Source organism: Dysidea avara, chromosome 11, assembly GCF_963678975.1.
Source record: "Dysidea avara chromosome 11, odDysAvar1.4, whole genome shotgun sequence".
NCBI lineage: Eukaryota > Metazoa > Porifera > Demospongiae > Dictyoceratida > Dysideidae > Dysidea > Dysidea avara.
This window is the reverse complement of record NC_089282.1, coordinates 27,313,105-27,335,085: the sequence shown is the minus strand read 5'-3', so window position 1 is coordinate 27,335,085 and position 21,981 is coordinate 27,313,105. Positions and strand designations below refer to the sequence as shown.

General features: G+C 38.1%; 1 protein-coding gene across 2 annotated transcripts in view; it reads right to left on the bottom strand.

Moving 5' to 3' along the window:
- LOC136239554 (uncharacterized protein y4mH-like) overlaps window positions 1-21,981 on the bottom strand; it is a 29,912-nt gene that overhangs the window by 5,768 nt on the left and 2,163 nt on the right. Inside the window, exons 2-6 of one of the 2 annotated variants that reach the window (XM_066030301.1) lie at window positions 18,515-18,629; window positions 18,424-18,470; window positions 2,755-3,099; window positions 2,574-2,706; window positions 2,187-2,524 (exon numbers count right to left, since the gene is read on the bottom strand). In XM_066030301.1, coding sequence (XP_065886373.1) covers window positions 2,591-2,706; window positions 2,755-3,099; window positions 18,424-18,470; window positions 18,515-18,629 — 623 coding nt within the window. In that variant the 3' untranslated portion in view covers window positions 2,187-2,524; window positions 2,574-2,590. Of the gene's footprint in view, window positions 1-2,186; window positions 2,525-2,573; window positions 2,707-2,754; window positions 3,100-18,423; window positions 18,471-18,514; window positions 18,630-21,981 lie in introns of those variants that run through there. The other variant, XM_066030302.1, reaches the window with a different exon arrangement.

Genomic DNA, 21,981 nt, shown 5'->3' with positions numbered 1-21,981 from the left:
ATTTCTATGGCAGCATTTTATGAAGAACTTTAATCCTGATAACTTACACAGTCTTCTGTTCTAAACACCCCAAGCTACCGAACTTTAATGCACACAATAGTTATTATAAGTAATTAAGTACATAACCTCAGGGTCTGGTACTTGTTACCAGATTCCTTAGTGCAACTTGCTCATGCAGCTTTAACTACTGTTTGTGTATCATTATGTATTTTTAACAATGCGCTATAAAGCTACTACTACTACTATCTGTATGTGTTTGTATAATCACTACTGTATCGTGATACAGACAATACATGATACACACAAACATAGGCGGATCTGAGGGGGGGCCAAGGGGTGCTGTGCCCCCCCTGGCCCTTCTTTGGCCCCCCTTGGACCTACAGTACCATATGTATACCAGAAACTAGAATCATGCATTCACACTGCATTTAGAAGTATAGAAAGCCAATTGGTAAATAGAAGACAATGCTTATAAATATGCCTAACATTTATAGTTAAACTGTACACCTTAAAGAAAGTGAGGCAAATAAATTTGAATTTTGTGCAAAGATCGAGATACTCTAATAGAGCAGTCACTACTCTAATAGAATAGTCGCAATTCTGATGTCATCAATTTACAAATTTTACAAATCGTAACAATGTTAGCTACTCCTTATTTTGATTTGGTATACACTTTACCATCAAACAGGTTATCTCAGATAGGCTAACCAATCTTTGTACGCATTGCAAATCATACACTTTTTTAAGCTAAGCATTATCAAAAATGCTCTGAAATTCAAACCTGGGAGGTCTGATTTTTAAAATTTTCTCCAACTACAGTTTTACAAACTGTATGTCCATCGTTCATCCAGCTATATGCTGAATAAGGTTATGCAAATGAATATAACTTGTGTTCTAGAATTTCCCCATAGCTCATAGTAGAATAAACACTGTTGTGCACTAAAACTTCTTGCCCCCCCTTGGCCCCCCCTGACAGTGTCTCCTAGATCCGCCTATGCACACAAACAGTTGCATGTAGGCATGTACCATGAAATCCTACAACCCTGCATATAGACCACTTAATGCAAAAGTTTAGAATTGAGTACATGATTGCTTATTTAGCAGATATTATGGTGATAGCTACTATTATTGGAGGACTCCATTCTAAGAGGTATGGTAATTTAGTTGTGATGTATTATGTTCCTGTAACAGATGTGACTGAGTTGTGACAGTGTGTTGTTACAGCAGTAAGAAGTGGCTTAACATGTAATACTACTATACTACAGTAGTAAGGCTACCTACAACTGAAAGGAGTGGGAGGCTCACTAAACTAGTCAATTCTAAAGGTTGAGGTTACACAAATGGTATATTATATAGCCTGCAAACGTGCTCCCTATACAATAGGTACAAACTGTAACCACTCAGGTAGGCCTGAGCCTATTATGTTCAAAATTTTACCTATTATTCTTTCCAGAATTTCCCAAAAAATTCTCCTATTATTCTTTTTGTTATTCTTGTATCCAGCCTATTATTCCATAATTATTCTCATTCAGTATATATCTGTGGCTAGTTGCTTAGTTTTCAAGATGCTGCTATAAGTAGTTTTATCTGAATTATTAATAGCCATATATGAAGCATTCCACCTTACACATCATTTTTCTATCCATAATAGTTACAGCAGAGTTAGAATAGCTATCTACAGTAATAATTCAAGTGTATTTAATTATTAGTGTATTATAATACTATGCTGTAACTACTGTATAGCTACTAAGTTAGGTAGATAATAATGCTCAAAGGCTTGAAGGAGATACACTGGTATAAGATGTACAAGTTTCAGAATTGCAGATAATCATGCAGTTAAATCCTTGATGCTGGCTGCAGATTGTTAACATGAAACGATCTGACTGCTCTATTAGAGTATTTGAGCGTTCTATTAGAGTATATCGATCTTTTAGAGGCTTTTCAGCTCCTTTCAGCCAGCACTCCTGTCAGCTTTATATCATTTGTAGTAGCTTAACTCTTTCTTCTAGATAATCAAGAAGAGTCACGCCCCCTAATTCCACCGATTATTCCCGTGGTCGTCCGATTATTCTAAAATTATGCCTGTAACCATCCTATTATTCCGGAATTATTCTCACGAAATTGGTGACCTATTATTCTCAAGATTATGCCGGCATAATAGGCGCAGGCCTAAACCACTGACAACATAACAACAAGCAATATAGCTAATTATTGAAACAACTAACAATTACATTCATAAAATTCTTGACTGATGCTCTCAATTTGTTCCTTTATCTTATGTTTGTATTTCTCAATGTTAAAAGTTCCGTACAAAATGACTTTATTGTTACCGACTTCACTAGGACCTTGTGTTACTGTCACACGCAACACGTGTTATATACGATACACTTTAGTGGCATTCCCTGCCATTATCATCTGCTGCTCCTTGCTAGTGTACCCAGAAATGCTGTCAGTGACTACCTTGACCCACTCAGAGAATGTGCCATTAACCTTATCCACTGGAAAGTTGCTAGCAAATATACTCCTAGTAGACACACATTAACAAGTGTACTAACAGGAACAATATTGTGTACTTCTTGGGACCAAAGCACTATACCGTGTCCTTCACAACTTCCACAGCAGACTGGTGTGTCCACTTTGGATCAGTAGCAAATCCTCCAGACAATTTGACAGTGATGTTATCACACTGTCCTAGTCGAGTCATTCCTAATATGGTGTAGACCAACACTAAATACAACATATAGGGGTCAGTACCTTCCTTCCATAACTTTCTAGCCTCATCTTCCTTCTCATAGGGTAGGCCACAATGATTGAGGATGAACTGCATGTTAGGAAACTTCTTAACTACATCACAAGCAGTGGCCATCTGCCGAGGAAGAATGGCTAAATCAAATGACAAGTTGTGTTTCCCACACAAGTTGAGTCCCTCAAGCCATTTTGGATTAGTCAAGTAATTATCACTATTAACTTCACTATAGTGTGGCTTGTCAGGATGATAGTTTAGTAGTTGTCTGATGCCCCTCATGTTGGCATACTTGCAGTGTTCTTGTAACGTAACTTCAACATCATCGGTAGTGAGGTCACAGTAACCCACTATCCCTACAGCACCAATATATTAGAAGTGGTATACATCAGATATGTTAACTTAGAAGAACCAATTGCATTAAGTAACCATCATAATTTACATGGCATTCTATGCGAGTCAACTTCAACAGTATTTTCAATAGTTGTTTGACTGCTTTATTAGGGTATCTCCATTTACGTAGAAGCCATACATGTATGAAGTGTCTTCTATCAAAACTGTGAAATTATGACATATAGAAAAGATTTTGGTGCTTTTTCCTGTATGTCCACTTTCTTCAAAAGTTTCCATTAAGTATACAAAACTTTAACTACTTCAGAGAGGGGAACCAAAGTGATGTGAGGAGGCTCCTACCAAATTTGGAAATGAAGGTCATATCATTTGCAATACAAATTATATAGCCATGCTTACTGAGTCTTTCTCCCTATCCACTTCATTTTTAACCTGGAACAACCCAAACCAGGTCGTATTTTTCTTCTCAAACACAATTCTATGTGCAAAGCCATAGAAGTTTACACTATGAAGAGTTAGCTTTGCTCATGTAGATAGTGTTAATCATATTAAACTCATATAAGCCAGGAAGCTTAACCTGTGCACAAAAACTTGCTCCTATAAAGATGATTTATTATTGTAGTGATTAGTGTACATGAGGTGGGTCGCTTATACACAAGATCTATCGAGCCTCAGTAACTACTACATTTGCTGTAGTGTGAAGTTAGTTAATTACAAAACAAACACTGGGGCTCAGCTAGGTCAACTAGACACCCCCAGGCAATGTGCTAATACTGTACAAGTGTAGTCACTAGGACAACCTCTTTGCCAATGACATATTCTGCAAATTCTCCATAGTTAGCCCATAATTATTATTATAGTCCATGATGCATGCGTTGCACATGCTGAGGTATGCCAAAATGCACCTGTTGGGCCGAAACAATATCTAACAAAAAAGCTGGTATCTTTAACCACTATTGAGTTATGCTTGTTTGAAGGCATCAGTAAGTCAGTCAGTAGAAAATTCCACATAACTTGTAAGTATTTCAGGTTACACTAAGAGGTCCATAACTACGTGGTTTTTGATTTGTGTGATTCCAGTGATTATAAGTGATTCCTGGTACAAATTTTACACAAAGTTCACTTTTACCGAAGACAAACTTGCTGAGCTGGATCTAATCCTCAGGTGGAGTTACATCTGCTCAGGAACTGACTTGGCATTTGCTCCACACTTTTTGAGGTGTGTGCCTAATTCCTGTTGTGGTCATTTTTTATGTTTGATTCCAATTTACACCAGAGCCTTAACTGGATTATGTGCAGCAATACTTTCGACTCTTAATGTCAGGCCATACTGCCTTTTCACTTAGGTGGCTTGGATTTGCAAGATTCTCTGACCGGATCTGTGAAAACCCCACACAATTGCGCAGTTTTCAAATTCCAGTTTATTAAATATTTATAATCTACTTAGCCAAGTGTACCCTCTGGCAAAATTTCAGCCTCATATGTCAATAACTTTGAGAGTTACAGTTCTACAAAGTAGCAACACAGATAATGTATGCGTTCCAAGTGGATTGGAAACGTCCGTTAAATTATTTTCCTATCCTAGTTATGGTGCATTAGGAAATGTACTGAGTGGCTGTTTGGCTTTCTCTGGCTTGTTTGAAGGCCAGTTTGAAGGTGTGGATATTCCTTTTACATTGTTTATTGCGTTGCGTTATGTACTGAACAAAAACACAGCGTGTCTGTGGACATTGGGAGAAGTATTGTTTGCGACAGGTGACAATGGCAGGTACACACCAGCTAATATTTCAGCAGCAGTACTATTAGCCAAATTCTCATCACCGCATTTACACAACCAGAGAAAAGTGTGATACATTGAAATAGATTTTATGCTACAGTACTGCTCAGTTTGAGATAAACAATTGCACAAAGTAGTACCCGTTTTTTGAAATTTTCAGAACTCCCAACAGACAAGACACCAGAACACGGGATGGAATACATGAGTGGAGAGGTTGATCATTGGTGACCGGATCTGTGAAAACCCAACACAGTTGTGCAAGCCTAAATTTACATTATAGTTAAAGCACCGCTGCATGTGTGCATGGAAAATACAGCACGAGGCGAAACACAGATCTGGTCACCAATGATCAACCTCTCCACTCTTGTATTTCATCCCGTGTTCTGGTGTCTCATCTGGTTGGTAGTTCTGATACCTCCCTATCTTTTCTAAGCAGACAGTGCTATCGCCTTCTTAAACAACTCTCAGTATCTCTCTCATACTTCCTCTCAGAAGGTTCTTCAGGATGTCATTGATGATAAGCAACTAATACACACCTCCAGTATTTGTGACTGATTGTCTGATGGTGATTGTAACACTAGGATATAAGTTATAGCCTTGTTAATAATGCAGTCATATAATCAGATATGAAGATAAATATTCATTTGTTATAAGTACATGCTCAGATTAATTAATCAGTCCTTGACAAGATAGCTGAAGTACACATTCATCAGAAACAATGGATCTGAGCATAGAGCTTGAATAGGCAGGAGTCTATTATGCTTTGCAAGCTTCCAATTATTCTTTCTGGCAATTCTTTTTAAATTTTCTTATTATTCCCAAAATTATTCCCGGAGTTTGAGCAAAAACAAGCATATTAAGAGCTTTTACATAAGTGACTACTGTACCACTGGGAGTTGACTGCTCCATTAGAGTAAGTGACTACTCTATTATGTAACTTCTCAACCGTTTTTTATGCCTGTACTGTTTCAGTGTCCAAAAGATTTTTGTGGTGTATTACACTACAAGAAAACTTATAATTTTACACCTAGAACTAATCTGAGAAAAAATCATGTGACTGGAGTTGTGCCATCAATTTGGCAGACAAACGTCCTCTCTATATACTACTTTTAACCTAAACGCTGTGGTATCGTGGCATCGCTGTGGTATCGTGGCATCGCTGTGGTATCGTGGCATCGCTGTGGTACCATGGAATCTTTGGAATTTAACGGTACCTTTCAAGGCCAGTTTTACGTTGTTTGTAGTGTTTTTTGTGTGGTGCATTTCTTTTAGAATAACTGGCAGGAAACCTGCCAAACGCCCAGAGAGACTGGGCGGAGATACTCCGCCTACTAAAAGATGAGAGATAAGTCTGCAGACTCCCCAGCTATACTGAAAGAAGGCAACCTTCAGCTACTTCCTGGCGATATGCTAAGTTCACTGATATGCTTTGTCATGTCCCCACAGTGACAAAGATTGCACTGCAGAAAGTAAGGCTATACAGTGTGACTATGTCATGTCTGGGTACATAGCCAGTGTCAGTGTTGGGCAAGTTACTTTTACAAAGTAACCAGTTACATATTACATATTACTTGCAACTGAACTATTTAGTTACAGTTACATATTACCCATAAAATAAAGTAACTGTAATAATATTACATATTATATTACTTTGTGTCCACAGCCGTAAGCTATCACGTGTGAAACTACCACCTTATCACGTGACATGATTGCGTTGTTGGACAATGTGCAAATCTTGGTTATAAGTAAGAAGCTAGTGAATAAGCTTCATTCAGTAGGCCTCGTTACTTCGTTGTGGTTAGGCATTACTCAGAGGATTACTAACGAGATCAGTAACTTCATTACTTTTAGTAATAATATTATGTCATATTAAACTCGTTACAGTAATTATATTACTTAGGTAACGTGTTACGTTTGTAAGTAAAGTATCTTGTGTTATATTACCTGTTTTCATAGTGTATTTCGTTATATTACTTTGTTACCACAAAAGTAATAATATTACTTAACGCGTTACATAAGTAACGCGTTACTCCCAACACTGGCCAGTGTGAAGGGATATCAAATGAGTTATACAATAAGCTGAATGAAAAATGTTTGGGAGTTGCAAATGTATCACACTATTGTGAATTGAACTGTTGTAACAGTCGGGTCAAGTAACTTGTTTCTGACTGGAAACTGTCACATAATACTGAATCTCTATCTGCTGAGGACTCACCTGAATCGCTTTCAGACAAGTACATCTTTCTTAAACAGTCAGTTAATGAATTATCATCTAAAATTGATAATCTTCTAAATAGAAATAGTAACCTTCAGATGGAGATAAATTCTGTTTCAGATCCATCTACCACCAATACCCAAGCAAGTGCACCAACACTAACCATACTTGATGAACTCACAGACAGACAGAGTATGTAGGAGCAAAAATTTGATTCTTTACAATTTCAGTGAGGCATCTGACACCAGCTCTGGCCAATCAAGACACACGGTAGTGTGTCGTGCGGCCCAAGTAGCCGGCGCGCCACACCGTGAGTATATTTACAGGAAGAAAGTAAACGCGATTTTCACACCTTTGTAGCTCCGTGATTCCTTATCCGATTGAAATCAAAGTTGCTACAGAAATGTCGGCGAGGTAGGGGAGTCCACATATCAAATTTGAAGAAAATCGCTCCAGCCATTTCCGAGATACGAGCGGCCAAAGTTTGGGTTTTTTTCTTCGTTTTTTTCTTCTTCTACTTCTTCTTTTCGCACACTTTGCAAAATCCGCAATAAAACACGAATTCGTGCTTGGATCGGACTGAAATTTGGCACACTTAAAGGGCTCATTAAGGCGAATCTCAGTACCAAGTTTGGTAGGAATCCGATGAACATTCACGGAGTTATGACTGATTATCTGCGTAAAATAAGGTCGAAGGTCTGTCACGCCCACAGGGTAAACCGCTTGAAGGAATGAGCTGAAAATTGCTATGTAGATGGAGTAACTATCGTAGGAGTGCCTTTTTGTGGTTTGAAAGGAATCCAGTTAAAGGCCATCGAGATATGACACAAAATCCAACCTATGTCACAATTACGCGATCGACTTTTATGAATAAAAAAACTATTAGTTTTCACGCCTACCAACCAAACCGCTTAGAACAGTGAGCTGAAAATCGGTGTGTAGCTGGAATAATTATCATAGAAAGTCCTTGCAGTAGTACAGAAGAATCGGATTACAAACCACTGAGTTATGATTCCAAAGCCAACTACGTGTAGCATATGCGAGATCGAGATACTCTAATAGAACAGTCACCCTAATAAAGTATTCAGCTACGTTTATAACTTACTCCATTATAGAATTATATGGCATTGCAAGTTATTCTGTAGGGAGTTCAGCTACAAACAGTTAATCTTATAGACAATTCAGCTACAAGCAAGTCATCCTGTAGAGAGTTCAGCTACAAAAATGTTGCTGTAGAGATTCAGAACATTATAAGTCACACTGAAGAGAATTCAACTATAAACAAGTCACCTTGTAGAGAGTTCAGCTACAACAAGTCACTCTGTAGAGAATTCAGCTACAAACAAGTCACTGCATAAAGGGTTCAGCTACAAAAAAGCTACCTAGTAGAGAGTTCATCTAGATCAGCTACAAACAAGTTACTTTATGCAATGTTCAGCTACAAGTAAGTCACTCTGTAGAGAGTTCAGCTACAAACAAGTCACTCTGTAGTACAAACAAGTCACTCTGTAGTACAAACAAGTCACCGTGGAGAGAGATTTCAGCAACCAATCAAAAAACCACCATGTAAAAGAGTTCAGCTATACAAACAAGATATAACTCTATAGAGAGATCAGGTAGAAACTTAACAGATCACACTGTAGAGAGTTCAGCTAGAAACAAGTCATCCAGACTGAGTAGAGAGATCAACTAGAAAACATCACCTTGTAGAGAGTTCAAATCACCCTGCAGATAGTTCAGCTACAAACAAATCACCCTATAGAGAGATCAGCTAGAAGAAGTCACCTTGTAAAGAGTTTAGCTACAAAGAAACTACCATGTAGAGAATTCAGCTATGAACAGATCATCCTGTCGAGAGTTCAGCTAGAAACAAGTCATCCTGTAGAGAGATCAACTAGAAGAAGTTACCTTGTAGAGAGTTCAGCTACAAAGAAACAACCATGTAGAAAGTTCAACTGCAAACAAATCAAACTGTACAGAGTTCAGCTACAAACAAATCACCCTGTAGAGAGATCAGCTAGAAACAAGTCACCGTGTAGAGAAATCAACTAGAAGAAGTTACCTTGTAGAGAGTTCAGCTGCAAACAAACCATCATGTAGAGACTTCAGCTGTAAACAAATCACCCTGTAGAGAGTTCAGCTACGAAAGGATCACCCTGTAGAGAGTTCAGCTAGAAACAAGTCATCCTGTAGAGAGATCAGCTAGAAGAAGCTACCTTGTAGAGAGTTCAGCTACAAAGAAACCACCATGTAGAGAGTTCAGCTGCAAACAAATCGAATTGTAGAGAGTTTAACTACCAACAAATCACCATGTAGACAGTTCAGCTAGAAACAAGTTATCCTGTAAAGAGATAAGCTAGAAGAGGTTACCTTGTAGAGTGTTCAGTTATGAACAAACCATCATGTAGAAAGTTCAGCTGCAAACGAATCACCCTGCAGAGAGTTCAGCTACAAGAAGATCACCCTATAGAGAGTTCAGCTAGAAGAAGTCACCTTGTAGAGAATTCATCTGCAGAGAAACCACCATGTAGATAGTTCGCTGTAAACAAATCATCCTGTAGAGAGTTCAGCTACGAACAGATCACCCGGTAGAGTTCAGCTAGAAACAAGTCACCCTGCAGAGAGATCAGCTAGAAACAAGTCATCCTGTAGAGAGACCAGCTAGAACAAGTCACTTTGTATGTAGAAAGTTCAGCTACAAAAAAAATCACCCTGTAGAGAGGTCAGCTACAAACAAATCTCCCTGTACAGAGATCAGCTAGAAGAAGTTACCTTGTAGAGAGTTCAGCTACAAAGAAACCATCATGTAGAGAGTTCAGCTGCAAACAAATCACCTGTAGAGAGTTCAGCAGCTACAAACAAATCACCCTCTAGAAAGATCAGCTAAAAGTAGTCACCCTGTAGAGAGTTCAGTTACAAAGAAACCACCATGTAGAGAGTTAAGCTACAAACTAGTGACCTTGTAGAGACATCAGTTACCTTGTAGAGAGTTCAGCTACAAAGAAACCATCATGTAGAGAGTTCAGCTGCAAACAAATCACCTGTAGAGAGTTCAGCTACAAACAAATCTCCCTGTAGAAAGGTCAGCTAGAAGAAGTCACCTTGTAGAGAGTTCAGCTACAAAGAACCATCATGTAGAGAGTTCAGCTGCAAACAAATCACCTGTAGAGAGTTCAGCTACAAACAAATCTCCCTGTAGAGAGATCAGCTAGGAGAAGTTTCGTTCAGCTACAAACAAATCACCCTGTAGAAAGATCAACTAGAAGAAGTTACCTTGTGGAGAGTTCAGCTACAAAGAAACCATCATGTAGAGAGTTCAGCTTCAAACAAATCACCTGTAGAGAGTTCAGCTACAAACAAATCTCTCTGTAGAGAGATCAGCTAGAAGAAATTACCTTGTAGAGAGTTCAGCTACAAAGAAACCATCATGTAGAGAGTTCAGCTGCAAACAAATCACCTGTAGAGAGTTCAGCTACAAACAAATCTCCCTGTAGAAAGGTCAGCTAGAAGAAGTCACCTTGTAGAGAGTTCAGCTACAAAGAACCATCATGTAGAGAGTTCAGCTGCAAACAAATCACCTGTATAGAGTTCAGCTACAAACAAATCTCTCTGTAGAGAGATCAGCTAGAAGAAGTTACCTTGTAGAGAGTTCAGCTACAAAGAAACCATCATGTAGAGAGTTCAGCTGCAAACAAATCGCCTGTAGAGAGTTCAGCTACAAACAAATCTCTCTGTAGAGAGATCAGCTAGAAGAAGTTACCTTGTAGAGAGTTCAGTTACAAAGAAACCACCATGTAGAGAGTTAAGCTACAAACTAGTGACCTTGTAGAGACATCAGTTACCTTGTAGAGAGTTCAGCTACAAAGAAACCATCATGTAGAGAGTTCAGCTGCAAACAAATCACCTGTAGAGAGTTCAGCTACAAACAAATCTCCCTGTAGAAAGGTCAGCTAGAAGAAGTCACCTTGTAGAGAGTTCAGCTACAAAGAACCATCATGTAGAGAGTTCAGCTGCAAACAAATCACCTGTAGAGAGTTCAGCTACAAACAAATCTCCCTGTAGAGAGATCAGCTAGGAGAAGTTTCGTTCAGCTACAAACAAATCACCCTGTAGAAAGATCAACTAGAAGAAGTTACCTTGTGGAGAGTTCAGCTACAAAGAAACCATCATGTAGAGAGTTCAGCTTCAAACAAATCACCTGTAGAGAGTTCAGCTACAAACAAATCTCTCTGTAGAGAGATCAGCTAGAAGAAATTACCTTGTAGAGAGTTCAGCTACAAAGAAACCATCATGTAGAGAGTTCAGCTGCAAACAAATCACCTGTAGAGAGTTCAGCTACAAACAAATCTCCCTGTAGAAAGGTCAGCTAGAAGAAGTCACCTTGTAGAGAGTTCAGCTACAAAGAACCATCATGTAGAGAGTTCAGCTGCAAACAAATCACCTGTATAGAGTTCAGCTACAAACAAATCTCTCTGTAGAGAGATCAGCTAGAAGAAGTTACCTTGTAGAGAGTTCAGCTACAAAGAAACCATCATGTAGAGAGTTCAGCTGCAAACAAATCGCCTGTAGAGAGTTCAGCTACAAACAAATCTCTCTGTAGAGAGATCAGCTAGAAGAAGTTACCTTGTAGAGAGTTCAGCTACAAAGAAACCATCATGTAAAGAGTTCAGCTGCAAACAAATCACCTGTAGAGAGTTCAGCTACAAACAAATCTCCCTGTAGAAAGGTCAGCTAGAAGAAGTCACCTTGTAGAGAGTTCAGCTACAAAGAACCATCATGTAGAGAGTTCAGCTGCAAACAAATCACCTGTATAGAGTTCAGCTACAAACAAATCTCCCTGTAGAGAGATCAGCTAGAAGAAGTTTCCTTGTAGAGAGTTCAGCTACAAACAAATCACCCTGTAGAAAGATCAGCTAGAAGAAGTTACCTTGTTGAGAGTTCAGCTACAAAGAAACCATCATGTAGAGAGTTCAGCTGCAAACAAATCGCCTGTAGAGAGTTCAGCTACAAACAAATCTCTCTGTAGAGAGATCAGCTAGAGGAAGTTACCTTGTAGAGAGTTCAGCTACAAAGAAACCATCATGTAAAGAGTTCAGCTGCAAACAAATCACCTGTAGAGAGTTCAACTACAAACAAATCTCCCTGTAGAAAGGTCAGCTAGAAGAAGTCACCTTGTAGAGAGTTCAGCTACAAAGAACCATCATGTAGAGAGTTCAGCTGCAAACAAATTACCTGTATAGAGTTCAGCTACAAACAAATCTCCCTGTAGAGAGATCAGCTAGAAAAAGTTTCCTTGTGGAGAGTTCAGCAACAAAGAAACCATCATGTAAAGAGTTCAGCTGCAAACAAATCACCTGTAGAGAGTTCAGCTACAAACAAATCACCCTGTAGAAAGATCAGCTAGAAGAAGTTACCTTGTGGAGAGTTCAGCTACAAAGAAACCATCATGTAGAGAGTTCAGCTGCAAACAAATCACCTGTAGAGAGTTCAGCTACAAACAAATCTCCCTGTAGAGAGATCAGCTAGAAGAAATTACCTTGTAGAGAGTTCAGTTACAAAGAAACCACCATGTAGAGAGTTCAGCTGCAAACAAATTACCTGTATAGAGTTCAGCTACAAACAAATCTCCCTGTAGAGAGATCAGCTAGAAAAAGTTTCCTTGTGGAGAGTTCAGCAACAAAGAAACCATCATGTAAAGAGTTCAGCTGCAAACAAATCACCTGTAGAGAGTTCAGCTACAAACAAATCACCCTGTAGAAAGATCAGCTAGAAGAAGTTACCTCGTGGAGAGTTCAGCTACAAAGAAACCATCATGTAGAGAGTTCAGCTGCAAACAAATCACCTGTAGAGAGTTCAGCTACAAACAAATCTCCCTGTAGAGAGATCAGCTAGAAGAAATTACCTTGTAGAGAGTTCAGTTACAAAGAAACCACCATGTAGAGAGTTCAGCTGCAAAGAAATCACCCTGTAGAAAATTCAGCCACAAACAAATTGCCCTGTAGAAAGATCAGTTAGAAGAAGTTACCTTGTAGAGAGTTCAGCTACAAAGAAACCGTTCTGTAAAGAGCTCAGCTGCAAACAAATCACCTGCACAGAATTCAGCTACAAACAAACCACCCTGTAGAGAGATCAGCTAGAAGAAGTTACTTGTATATTGTTCAGCTACAAACAATTTACCCTATAGAGAGAGCAGCAAGAAGAAGTCACTTTGTAGAGTGTTCAGTTACAAAGAAACCACCATGGAGAGTTCTGTAATAAATATATGTATTATATATATAATTTGTACATTTACTGATAAAATCAGAAATATTTAAAGTACATCTGCTTCATCTTTTCTTCTTCCTGTGGAAAAGAAAAAAAGACAGGTTAAAAAAGTCCCAAAGCCGGCCTATGGCCAGATAGGCCGGCTTTGGGGTATACAAATACAAAAAGAAGTGAAATCTAATCCAAAACAGCCAGCTGTAAAAAAAGTGTGCGGCCCTCAAAAAGGCTATGGTGAAAAAAAAATGTGAAATCCAAGGTGGCGGCCAAGAAATGGCTCTGATGGTAGGTTAATGGTAAAAATTTTAATAACGGCAATTTAGATGAATTTTTTGCCAAAGCGGCACAAAAATTCACCTGAATTGTTGTTATTAAAATTTTTACCATTAACCTACCATCACAGCCATTTCTTGGCCGCCACCTTGGATTTCACTTTTTTTTTTCACCATAGCCTTTTTGAGGGCCGCACACTTTTTTTACAGCTGGCTGTTTTGGATTAGATTAAATAATCAAGATTGTTCTCAGCTGTATTCAGTCTTGAAGAAGTACAATTAACTAGAACTGCACGCCTTGGTAGACGAAATGGTCTGAAAGTAAGATCCTTGTTGGTCTGTTTTGATGATGCACTTATTAGAGGCATTATTCTGTTGCAGTCCAGCAGACCCCGCAAACACGAACAATTCAAGAACGTTTATATATCTCCCCACATAGAGCAAAACTAGAAAGGGAAAAATACCAGAAATTGGTTACTGAATTGAAACATAGGAGGTCAAATGTTGAACTGAATTTGATGATCTGAAATAATGTCATTGTCACAATAACTCGTCGTCCTCAATCATCTGCTACTACCAAACTAGTGTTCCTGATAACATATTTTTACCTCATTAAGTGACTCTTTACTAAATGATTCCTGCCAAAATTCTTTTCCAAACTCAATGTCGAATTCCAGCGGTACTGAATCTCTAAAGCTGATTTTTCTGAATAGCCAAAGCATTGTAGCTAAACGTGCCTCCCTTGCTGTTTTACTTGACGAATATGACCCTGATGTTATAGCTATTAGTGAAACCCAGCTCTCACCTGACATTTCCTCCTCTGAGTTCTTTCCTGATGGATACTATGCATTCAGAAAAGATAGAGCTGATGGCTACGGTGGGGTGCTTTTGGCATGTTGAAACTCTATAAACTTTCAAGAACTTGTGTTTGATACAGTAATAGTGCAGAACTTGTGGTGTGTAAAGTTACTCTAAACAACTGTCAACCCCTGATTGTTTGCTCCTCTATAGACCACCAAATAAAGATATCCAAAGTGTAGATAATCTGTGTAATTTATTTACAACCATCATCTCAACCCATCCAAATGTTCCCACTTGGCTCATCGGTGACCTCAACCTACCAAGCACTGACTGGGCAAACAATTCCACTAAAGACTCTGCAAGCATAAGGTAACACATCATCAGCATATATATACAGTTTAATTTTGGATAATATCCCATTTGGCAAATCATTAAAGCACAGGAAGAGTAATGGGGCCAAGGAAGCAGTACCCTGGGGTACACCGGAAGTTACTGTAGATGGATCACTCTGCTGACCCTCAACTATATTACACGCTGGGATCTTTGTAGAACAAAATGTTGTATCCAGTCTAGTAATTTTCCTTGGATACCATAATGGTGGAGTTTGTAAACAGTGGTATGACATTTGCCTCTTTCCAGTCTACAGGTAATACACATTGTTGTAATGAGGCTTGGAATATAAAAGATAAGGATGGAGAGGTTTCCTTCAATAGATGTGCAGGTATTCCATCAGGTCCACAGGCTTTATGTACACCCAAGGTCCTAAGTAGTTCAAGTACACCATCAGTTTCAACAAGAATCGGGTTGATCGCTGGTTTTGATTGTTCATGTATCATGGGGAGAGCTTCTTCTGTTACTGGAGTAAATACTGAAGTGAAGTAGTCATAGCTTTAGTTGAATTATCATTAATTAAACTGTTTTCAATGTTTAAAGGTGCTACATCACAATGGTATTTCTTTTGACTCTTAATAAAGTCCTTTTTGATACAGTACCATTTGAATCAACTAATCCTTCAATATAGTTATTGCATGCGTTACAACATTCTCTTTGGACCACATGTTTGAAATGTCGATAAGAGTCCCAGTTCCCACTACAATTGGATTGTCTGGCTAGGTTATACAAGTGCTGCTTTTTGCATGATAAACGCTTTATGAGATTGGTTACCCACGGTTGTTTAGTCCAAGTGCTGAAGTGTTTGGTTGGTACATGGGATAAACAGTCAAAACACATTTGCTTGAACTCATTCCAAAAAATATCAACTTGCGTAGACAAAGAGTAGTTGCTTAAGAAGATGTTACTAAATTAGTTTATGATTTCTTTTATGTCTACCATATCTGCCTTATGCCAAAGAAAAGATTTTCGCTAAGTACATTGTTGATGAGTGATGGAAACAAAGGATTCAATATAGACTGCCTTGTGGTCACTAATACTTGTAATGGGACTGCAACTATGTACAAGGGATGATGAAAATGTCTAAAACATTGTTTCCCCTTGTTGGAAAATTAACTGCTTGAGAGAAACCATATTCTTGAACGGAATTGATCATAGTATCGCACAAAATAAGAGGATAACTATTCATTCAGAGCAGGACTGCCAACAGTTACAGAGAGATCTGGATTCTCTTGGAAAGTGGGCTGATGAATGGTGTTTAACCCTCAAAAAGTGTGAGTTTCTCAGAATAACCAACAAAAACATCCAATTCTAAACCAATTCAAAAAAAAAGAAATTACGAAAGTTGCCCATGCTAAGTACTTAGGTGTAACAATTAGTCACAATCTTACTTGGTCTGAATGTATAAAGCAAATTATCGACTAGGATAACAGAACCAAAGGATTTCTGCAATGAAGCTTACATAACTGTTCACTTGAAATTAAAAGTAATTGTTACAAAGCGATGGTAAAGCCTATATTAGATTAAACAGCAATTATTTGGTCACAAGGATATCAATATGATAGAAAGAAGTCAGAGGCAAGCAGCAAGATTTGCGATGAATAACTTTTCCTCTTATGCCAGTGTTACACAAATGCTAACGAACCTTAACTGGCTGATCCTTACTGAATGTAGAGAAGAACAGAAAGCTACTATGACGTTTAAGATCACTAATCACCTTATTGACATCTCAGCAAACTCTTACCTTACACCTGTACCTGTTGCACAATACAAGAGGCCATAGCAAGAGGTTTATACAAGAATTGATTCCTATTTATATTCCTTCTTTCCCTCCACTATCAAACTCTGGAGTTCTTTACCCCAGCACGTGATTGACTCTAATGGCATTGATCAATTTACTAGTTGGTCTAGTAACAAATTATTAATTGATTAAGCTTCATCGTACTCTTCCCAGGTCTTCACAGTAATAATATAATATAATAATCTGATTATTCTGGAATATTTTTTTCAACTACCTATTATTCCTGAAATTATTCCAGCATAATTGACGTGTCCCTAATAACAAAGGTCCTAGCACAGAACACTATGTTAATGGCGTACAAAATGATTTATTGCTTTTGGATTTTTCCAAAGCATTTGACAAGGTGTCCCATCAACAACTATTGTACATTATGACATTAATGGAAGTCTGGTACATTGCAGACCTTATCTGCTGGGGCTTATCAATTAGAGATTATAAGTGCCCGCTGGTTCCAACAGGCACTTATAGTCGATCATTATAAGCCCCAGCAGATAAGGTCTGCAATGTACCAGATTACCCTCGTTTAGAGTTATTTGTGTAATAGACAGCAGAATGTTATTTACGTGGAGTGACTATATAGCTAGTAGTTTCTCACTCAGCTATTGTTGATAGCCTCTAGTAACACTGGACCTGTTGTTGTGTTGTTCTTCGCACACTTGTTAAGGCATAGCAAGAGGTCATATTACTAATATCATCAACAGTATTATATAAAATGTACTATTGTTATAAAGGTGTTGGCCTTATTAAAAGGATCATGATTAGGGACCCGCCGATTATGCTGGCATAATTATGAGCATAATAGGTGCCTGAAAGCATTGAGCATAATGCTAGCATAATAGGTAGAGTATTTTGTAACAGTATGAATTCTTGCTTATAAAAATAGCTATCACAGAAAGATCGATATACTCTAATAGAACAGTCAGTAACTCTAATAGAACAATCACATAACTGACTGTTCTATTAGAGTATATCGATCTTTTCTGTGATATGCATTTTGACAAGTAGGTTTGTGCTTCAGCCACTTATTATTTATCCATAAACTGGAAATTATTAGCAGTGCATGGGAACTGAGGCATAAATAATTGGGCATAATTTGAGCATAATAGGTAAGTTTTGAGCATAAATTTAAGCATAATAGGTAAATTTTTGAGCAGTGCAGCATAGCATAATAGGTAAAATTATGAGCATAATCGGCGGGTCCCTAATCATGATGAAGAGAACCTTTACACAGATATACTACCAGCAACTTACCCTAGTAAAGGGAACATGAGAGAAAGGACAAATTTGATGGCATACCATCCAGGCCAGCAGTATAATAGTGTGTAGCTTTCTTGTGTATATAGTTATGGGTTGTACAGTTGGACAAGAAATTTTCAATGGTGAAAAACAGATCGACTATTTGGTGCTGGTCATCCAGTCTCAACACATGGCAAAACTATTTTCCACTTTGGACATTCTTCAGTGTTTTTGAGACAAAATGGTGATGGAGGTTAAAGCTAAAGATTATTATGGACAACGTTATGACCAGCATGACTCACTTCTGACACCATGTGGTGATGGCATGTGTTCAAATATATTAGCATACAATTACACATGGAATTATAAATATGTACAATAATTATGCACACATATATACAATTACACAGCTAAGTATGTTACACAGTCATAGTAAGACAAGTGTACAATGTGTCCATGTTTTAGTTTACACCATAACACCTACTGGACAGTTAGTTTTAGCAAGAGTCAATCCTTTATTAACTCTTGGCTTTAGTTGTGCTTAAAATATGTCCACCTGTCACAATGAGAACTTACCATGAGGTACTCCATTGGGTGTAGTGTCAGCAATATTCTGTAACCACCTACATGTTGTGGATCATGTGATCCATACATGTTGTTCAGTTACCTTGTCTCATCCTGGGGTTTTCCCTCATAGAAACACTGAACATGTACAGACTTGGTCACATTATGGCCGGCACAATCACTGCCATACTCCTCCATCATGTACTGTTGGATTTTATCTGTAGTACACAACACAATAGTTGTGGGATTATAGTAGTACAACAGCACAATAGTTGTGGGATTGTATATTGGTAATGTTTATTTCAGGTGACTAGCAATTACCATAATTTGCTTTATTTTCCTGCAAAAAAATTTCACGTAAAAATATTTTCGTATGATTTACATGAACATGAATGACTGCTCTATTAGAGTAGTTCAATCTTGTGTAATGATCTTCGTGTAAGAAATTTTTGTACAAGTTTTGGCACATGAAAATTATTTTACAACAAAACAAAAACTAATTACGGTATCGTGAGACAATTTTTGAGATGTGACTTTTAGTTGCAGAAGAAGACTCGGTACAAAAAGTAGTGAAAATTTAGCTACTAAAAAATAAACAAGAATACCTATCTACCTATTGTACTACTATCCACCTACTATTGTACTACCATCCACCTACTACTGTACTACTATCCACCTACTACTGTACTACTATCCACCTACTACTGTACTACTATCCACCTACTACTATCCACCTACTACTGTACTACTATCCACCTACTACTGTACTACTATCCACCTACTACTGTACTACTATCCACCTACTATTGTACTACTGAACTGTTGTTAGTGCAGCAATAGGATTTCACAGTAGGGGAGAGGGTGCAACAACATATCTTTTCCTTGCCATGCAGTTTCTGATAAGAGGAAGCTGAGATCTGTGTTTAGCAGGGAGTACAACCCTCTGATGTTGAAGTGTCGCTAACTTTAAGTAGGCATTCAAGTATCCGAGATTTTTTAATAAAAAAATTCTCCGTATATTCCCCAATAGAACCCTGGCACAAAATGACAACTCATGTTTAACTTGGGATTGTTCCGTCGTCTGAGCTCCAATGAGGATGAAAATCGCTGTGGGGTTTGTCCACACGCTGATCACCATGAAAATCTTAGTTTTATCGTGCGCGTTACATATAAGTAAGTTCTGTGTTGTTTTGTAATCTTTTCAAACCTTGTAATGTATGTAGAATACTTTAAAACTTTAAAAAACGTACTGTCGGGTGGAAGGTAGTCACTGGTGCTTACTTTAAAGTGCGTAGTTACTTCACTCGGGTTAGCGATTTTCAGCTCCAGAGCAATTTTCTGATGGCTGTGTCATCAGCTCAAAAGTATAAACCACTTCAAAGTCAGCATAACAATGCCATAATTGAAACCACAACTCCACCTTAGGTATTGTTGCATCATTGTGGCACCTCCACTTTAGTTGTTTACCTTTATAAGTTGCTAACTTGATGTTTTTACCAACTTGAGATAGCCACTTGCCTATGGGTATACACCACTGTATTGAGAAGTGTGCAGTAGGTGGAACATATTTGCTCACCACAAAGCATACAAAGATCGCTGAGATCCAATAAGACCTGAAGTTACTCTCATTACATGTACAAATTTGCTGCTAGGAGCAACTGCAGTTTCAAGTAGTCCAGATTGCTAGATGGCTTCCTGATTCAATTGTGCCATTTTCCCTTGTAAAATGTATGGGGAGCCCTGGAGAAAAAATGTACCTTTTTTTTAGTTTTTAAGCACTGTGCATGCCAAAGTAGCTAATTCCAACCCAACAAACTATATATTTCTGAGATCGACAATCAATACTCTATCTATTGAGCATATAAAAAGCCCGTTTTTCCAAAATTTAAAAATCGGTCTGGAATGCCTACTTTAAGTTTCACTTGGGCTTAGCTACAGTGGAAGCATTTCAACCCAAACATCAAGAAAGGAGTTATTTTAATGACTTAGCACTATTAATACAGATTTGTGGATCAGTAAAATGGTATGGTAGATACGTTGACGATAGCATAGAGGTCAAGATTTAGTATAGAGGTCAAGGTTCAGCATAGAGGTCAAGGTTCAGTATAGAGGTCAAGGTTCAGCATAGAGGTCAAGGTTTAGCAGGAAGGTCAAGGTTCAGCTTATAGATGGTGAATCTCGTAGAAATCCATTATGAAGTTCTAATAGAGTAGTTGACTGTATCAGTACAGTAGTACAGTCTAGTAGGGTTCCCTCCTAAAATTACGGAAACCACCCAATATACGACTGTTAAAAATCAGCCTAGAAATATCTATGCATGAAAGTCACAGAATAGTCTTGACATCAAACCCAGCATTGATAACAAGAAACAGCCTATCGCTACATGAGAACACACCGACACACCAGTAATTATTAGAGCACATCATGACCACACCCCCTAAAGGTCTAGCTGCAGTTGCATTGCAGAAGGCTTGATATGGAAAACCACACCCCTCAAACTATTGCGTAGCTCACTCAAGACAAGCAGAGAGATTGAAATACTCTAATAAAACAGTCACAGCTGGATCACTATACTGTAACATAACAAAGTAGTGCAATTAGTTTTAAAATGAAGTAAGATTCTTCTAGCAGTGAAACAAGAAATATGAATGATAGTGGTTATTACAACATAGCTATGTGGGGAAATCCCTACTTTGGCATTGAGGTAGGTAATATGCCAATGTAGGGATTTTCCCTGCATTGAAATAGCTACCATCACTAGTATATATCTTTTATTACTGCTTAGTTTTTAAAATAATAACTTTGAAGTAGTTGTGTTTCAACACTTTTAACTTCCTAAAATATAATCTTAACCACTAATTCCTTTGCAGAGCTTAGCCCACATTACCAGTTCTCATTGTCAATACAATACAGTTTGTAGCTTCTATCAGTTCTACAAGCTTTATAGCAACAATTACGTGTTTAACCTTGGTAATAATAATATTGTATAGCTACTATTCTTATCAAACAACATGATACATGAGATGATGGAAAGGATTGTCACCATGGTGATTGTTCACTATCAGCTAAAGTGCTTTGTGTCACATGAGCAATATTTTATTAAATGAGTGGCCAGTGATGGTCAGTCGGTTCTGTCAACCACAACTTAAACAAGCAGACAGGACTAACACACAGAGTGTAGGACTCTACTGGATCGGAAGTGGGAGGATTATAAACAACCCTTAATTATCACATTGGCTGCTAATTAATTCAGAGAATCCCAGCAGGCTGTGTGGCCATCATCCCCACCTAGTGTGATATATGCCTCCATTTAACATAATTGTAGTGGTATGCTCCTGACTTGCAGCTTCAGCCTCCCTACTGGATATGGGGTCAGGCAAAGATAACTTCTCATCCTGGTACCCCTAAATTTAGTAGCATTACAAAATTGAGATATGCTAGCTACTATCTACAGCTAAGAAAATGCTCCAGAAGGTGGTAAAGAAGGTCTTCAATAATACTTGAAGTGACAGATAGCCTGCTTTTGCTGTGATTTTGGTCAATAATGAATATTGACTGCCCACATCAAAA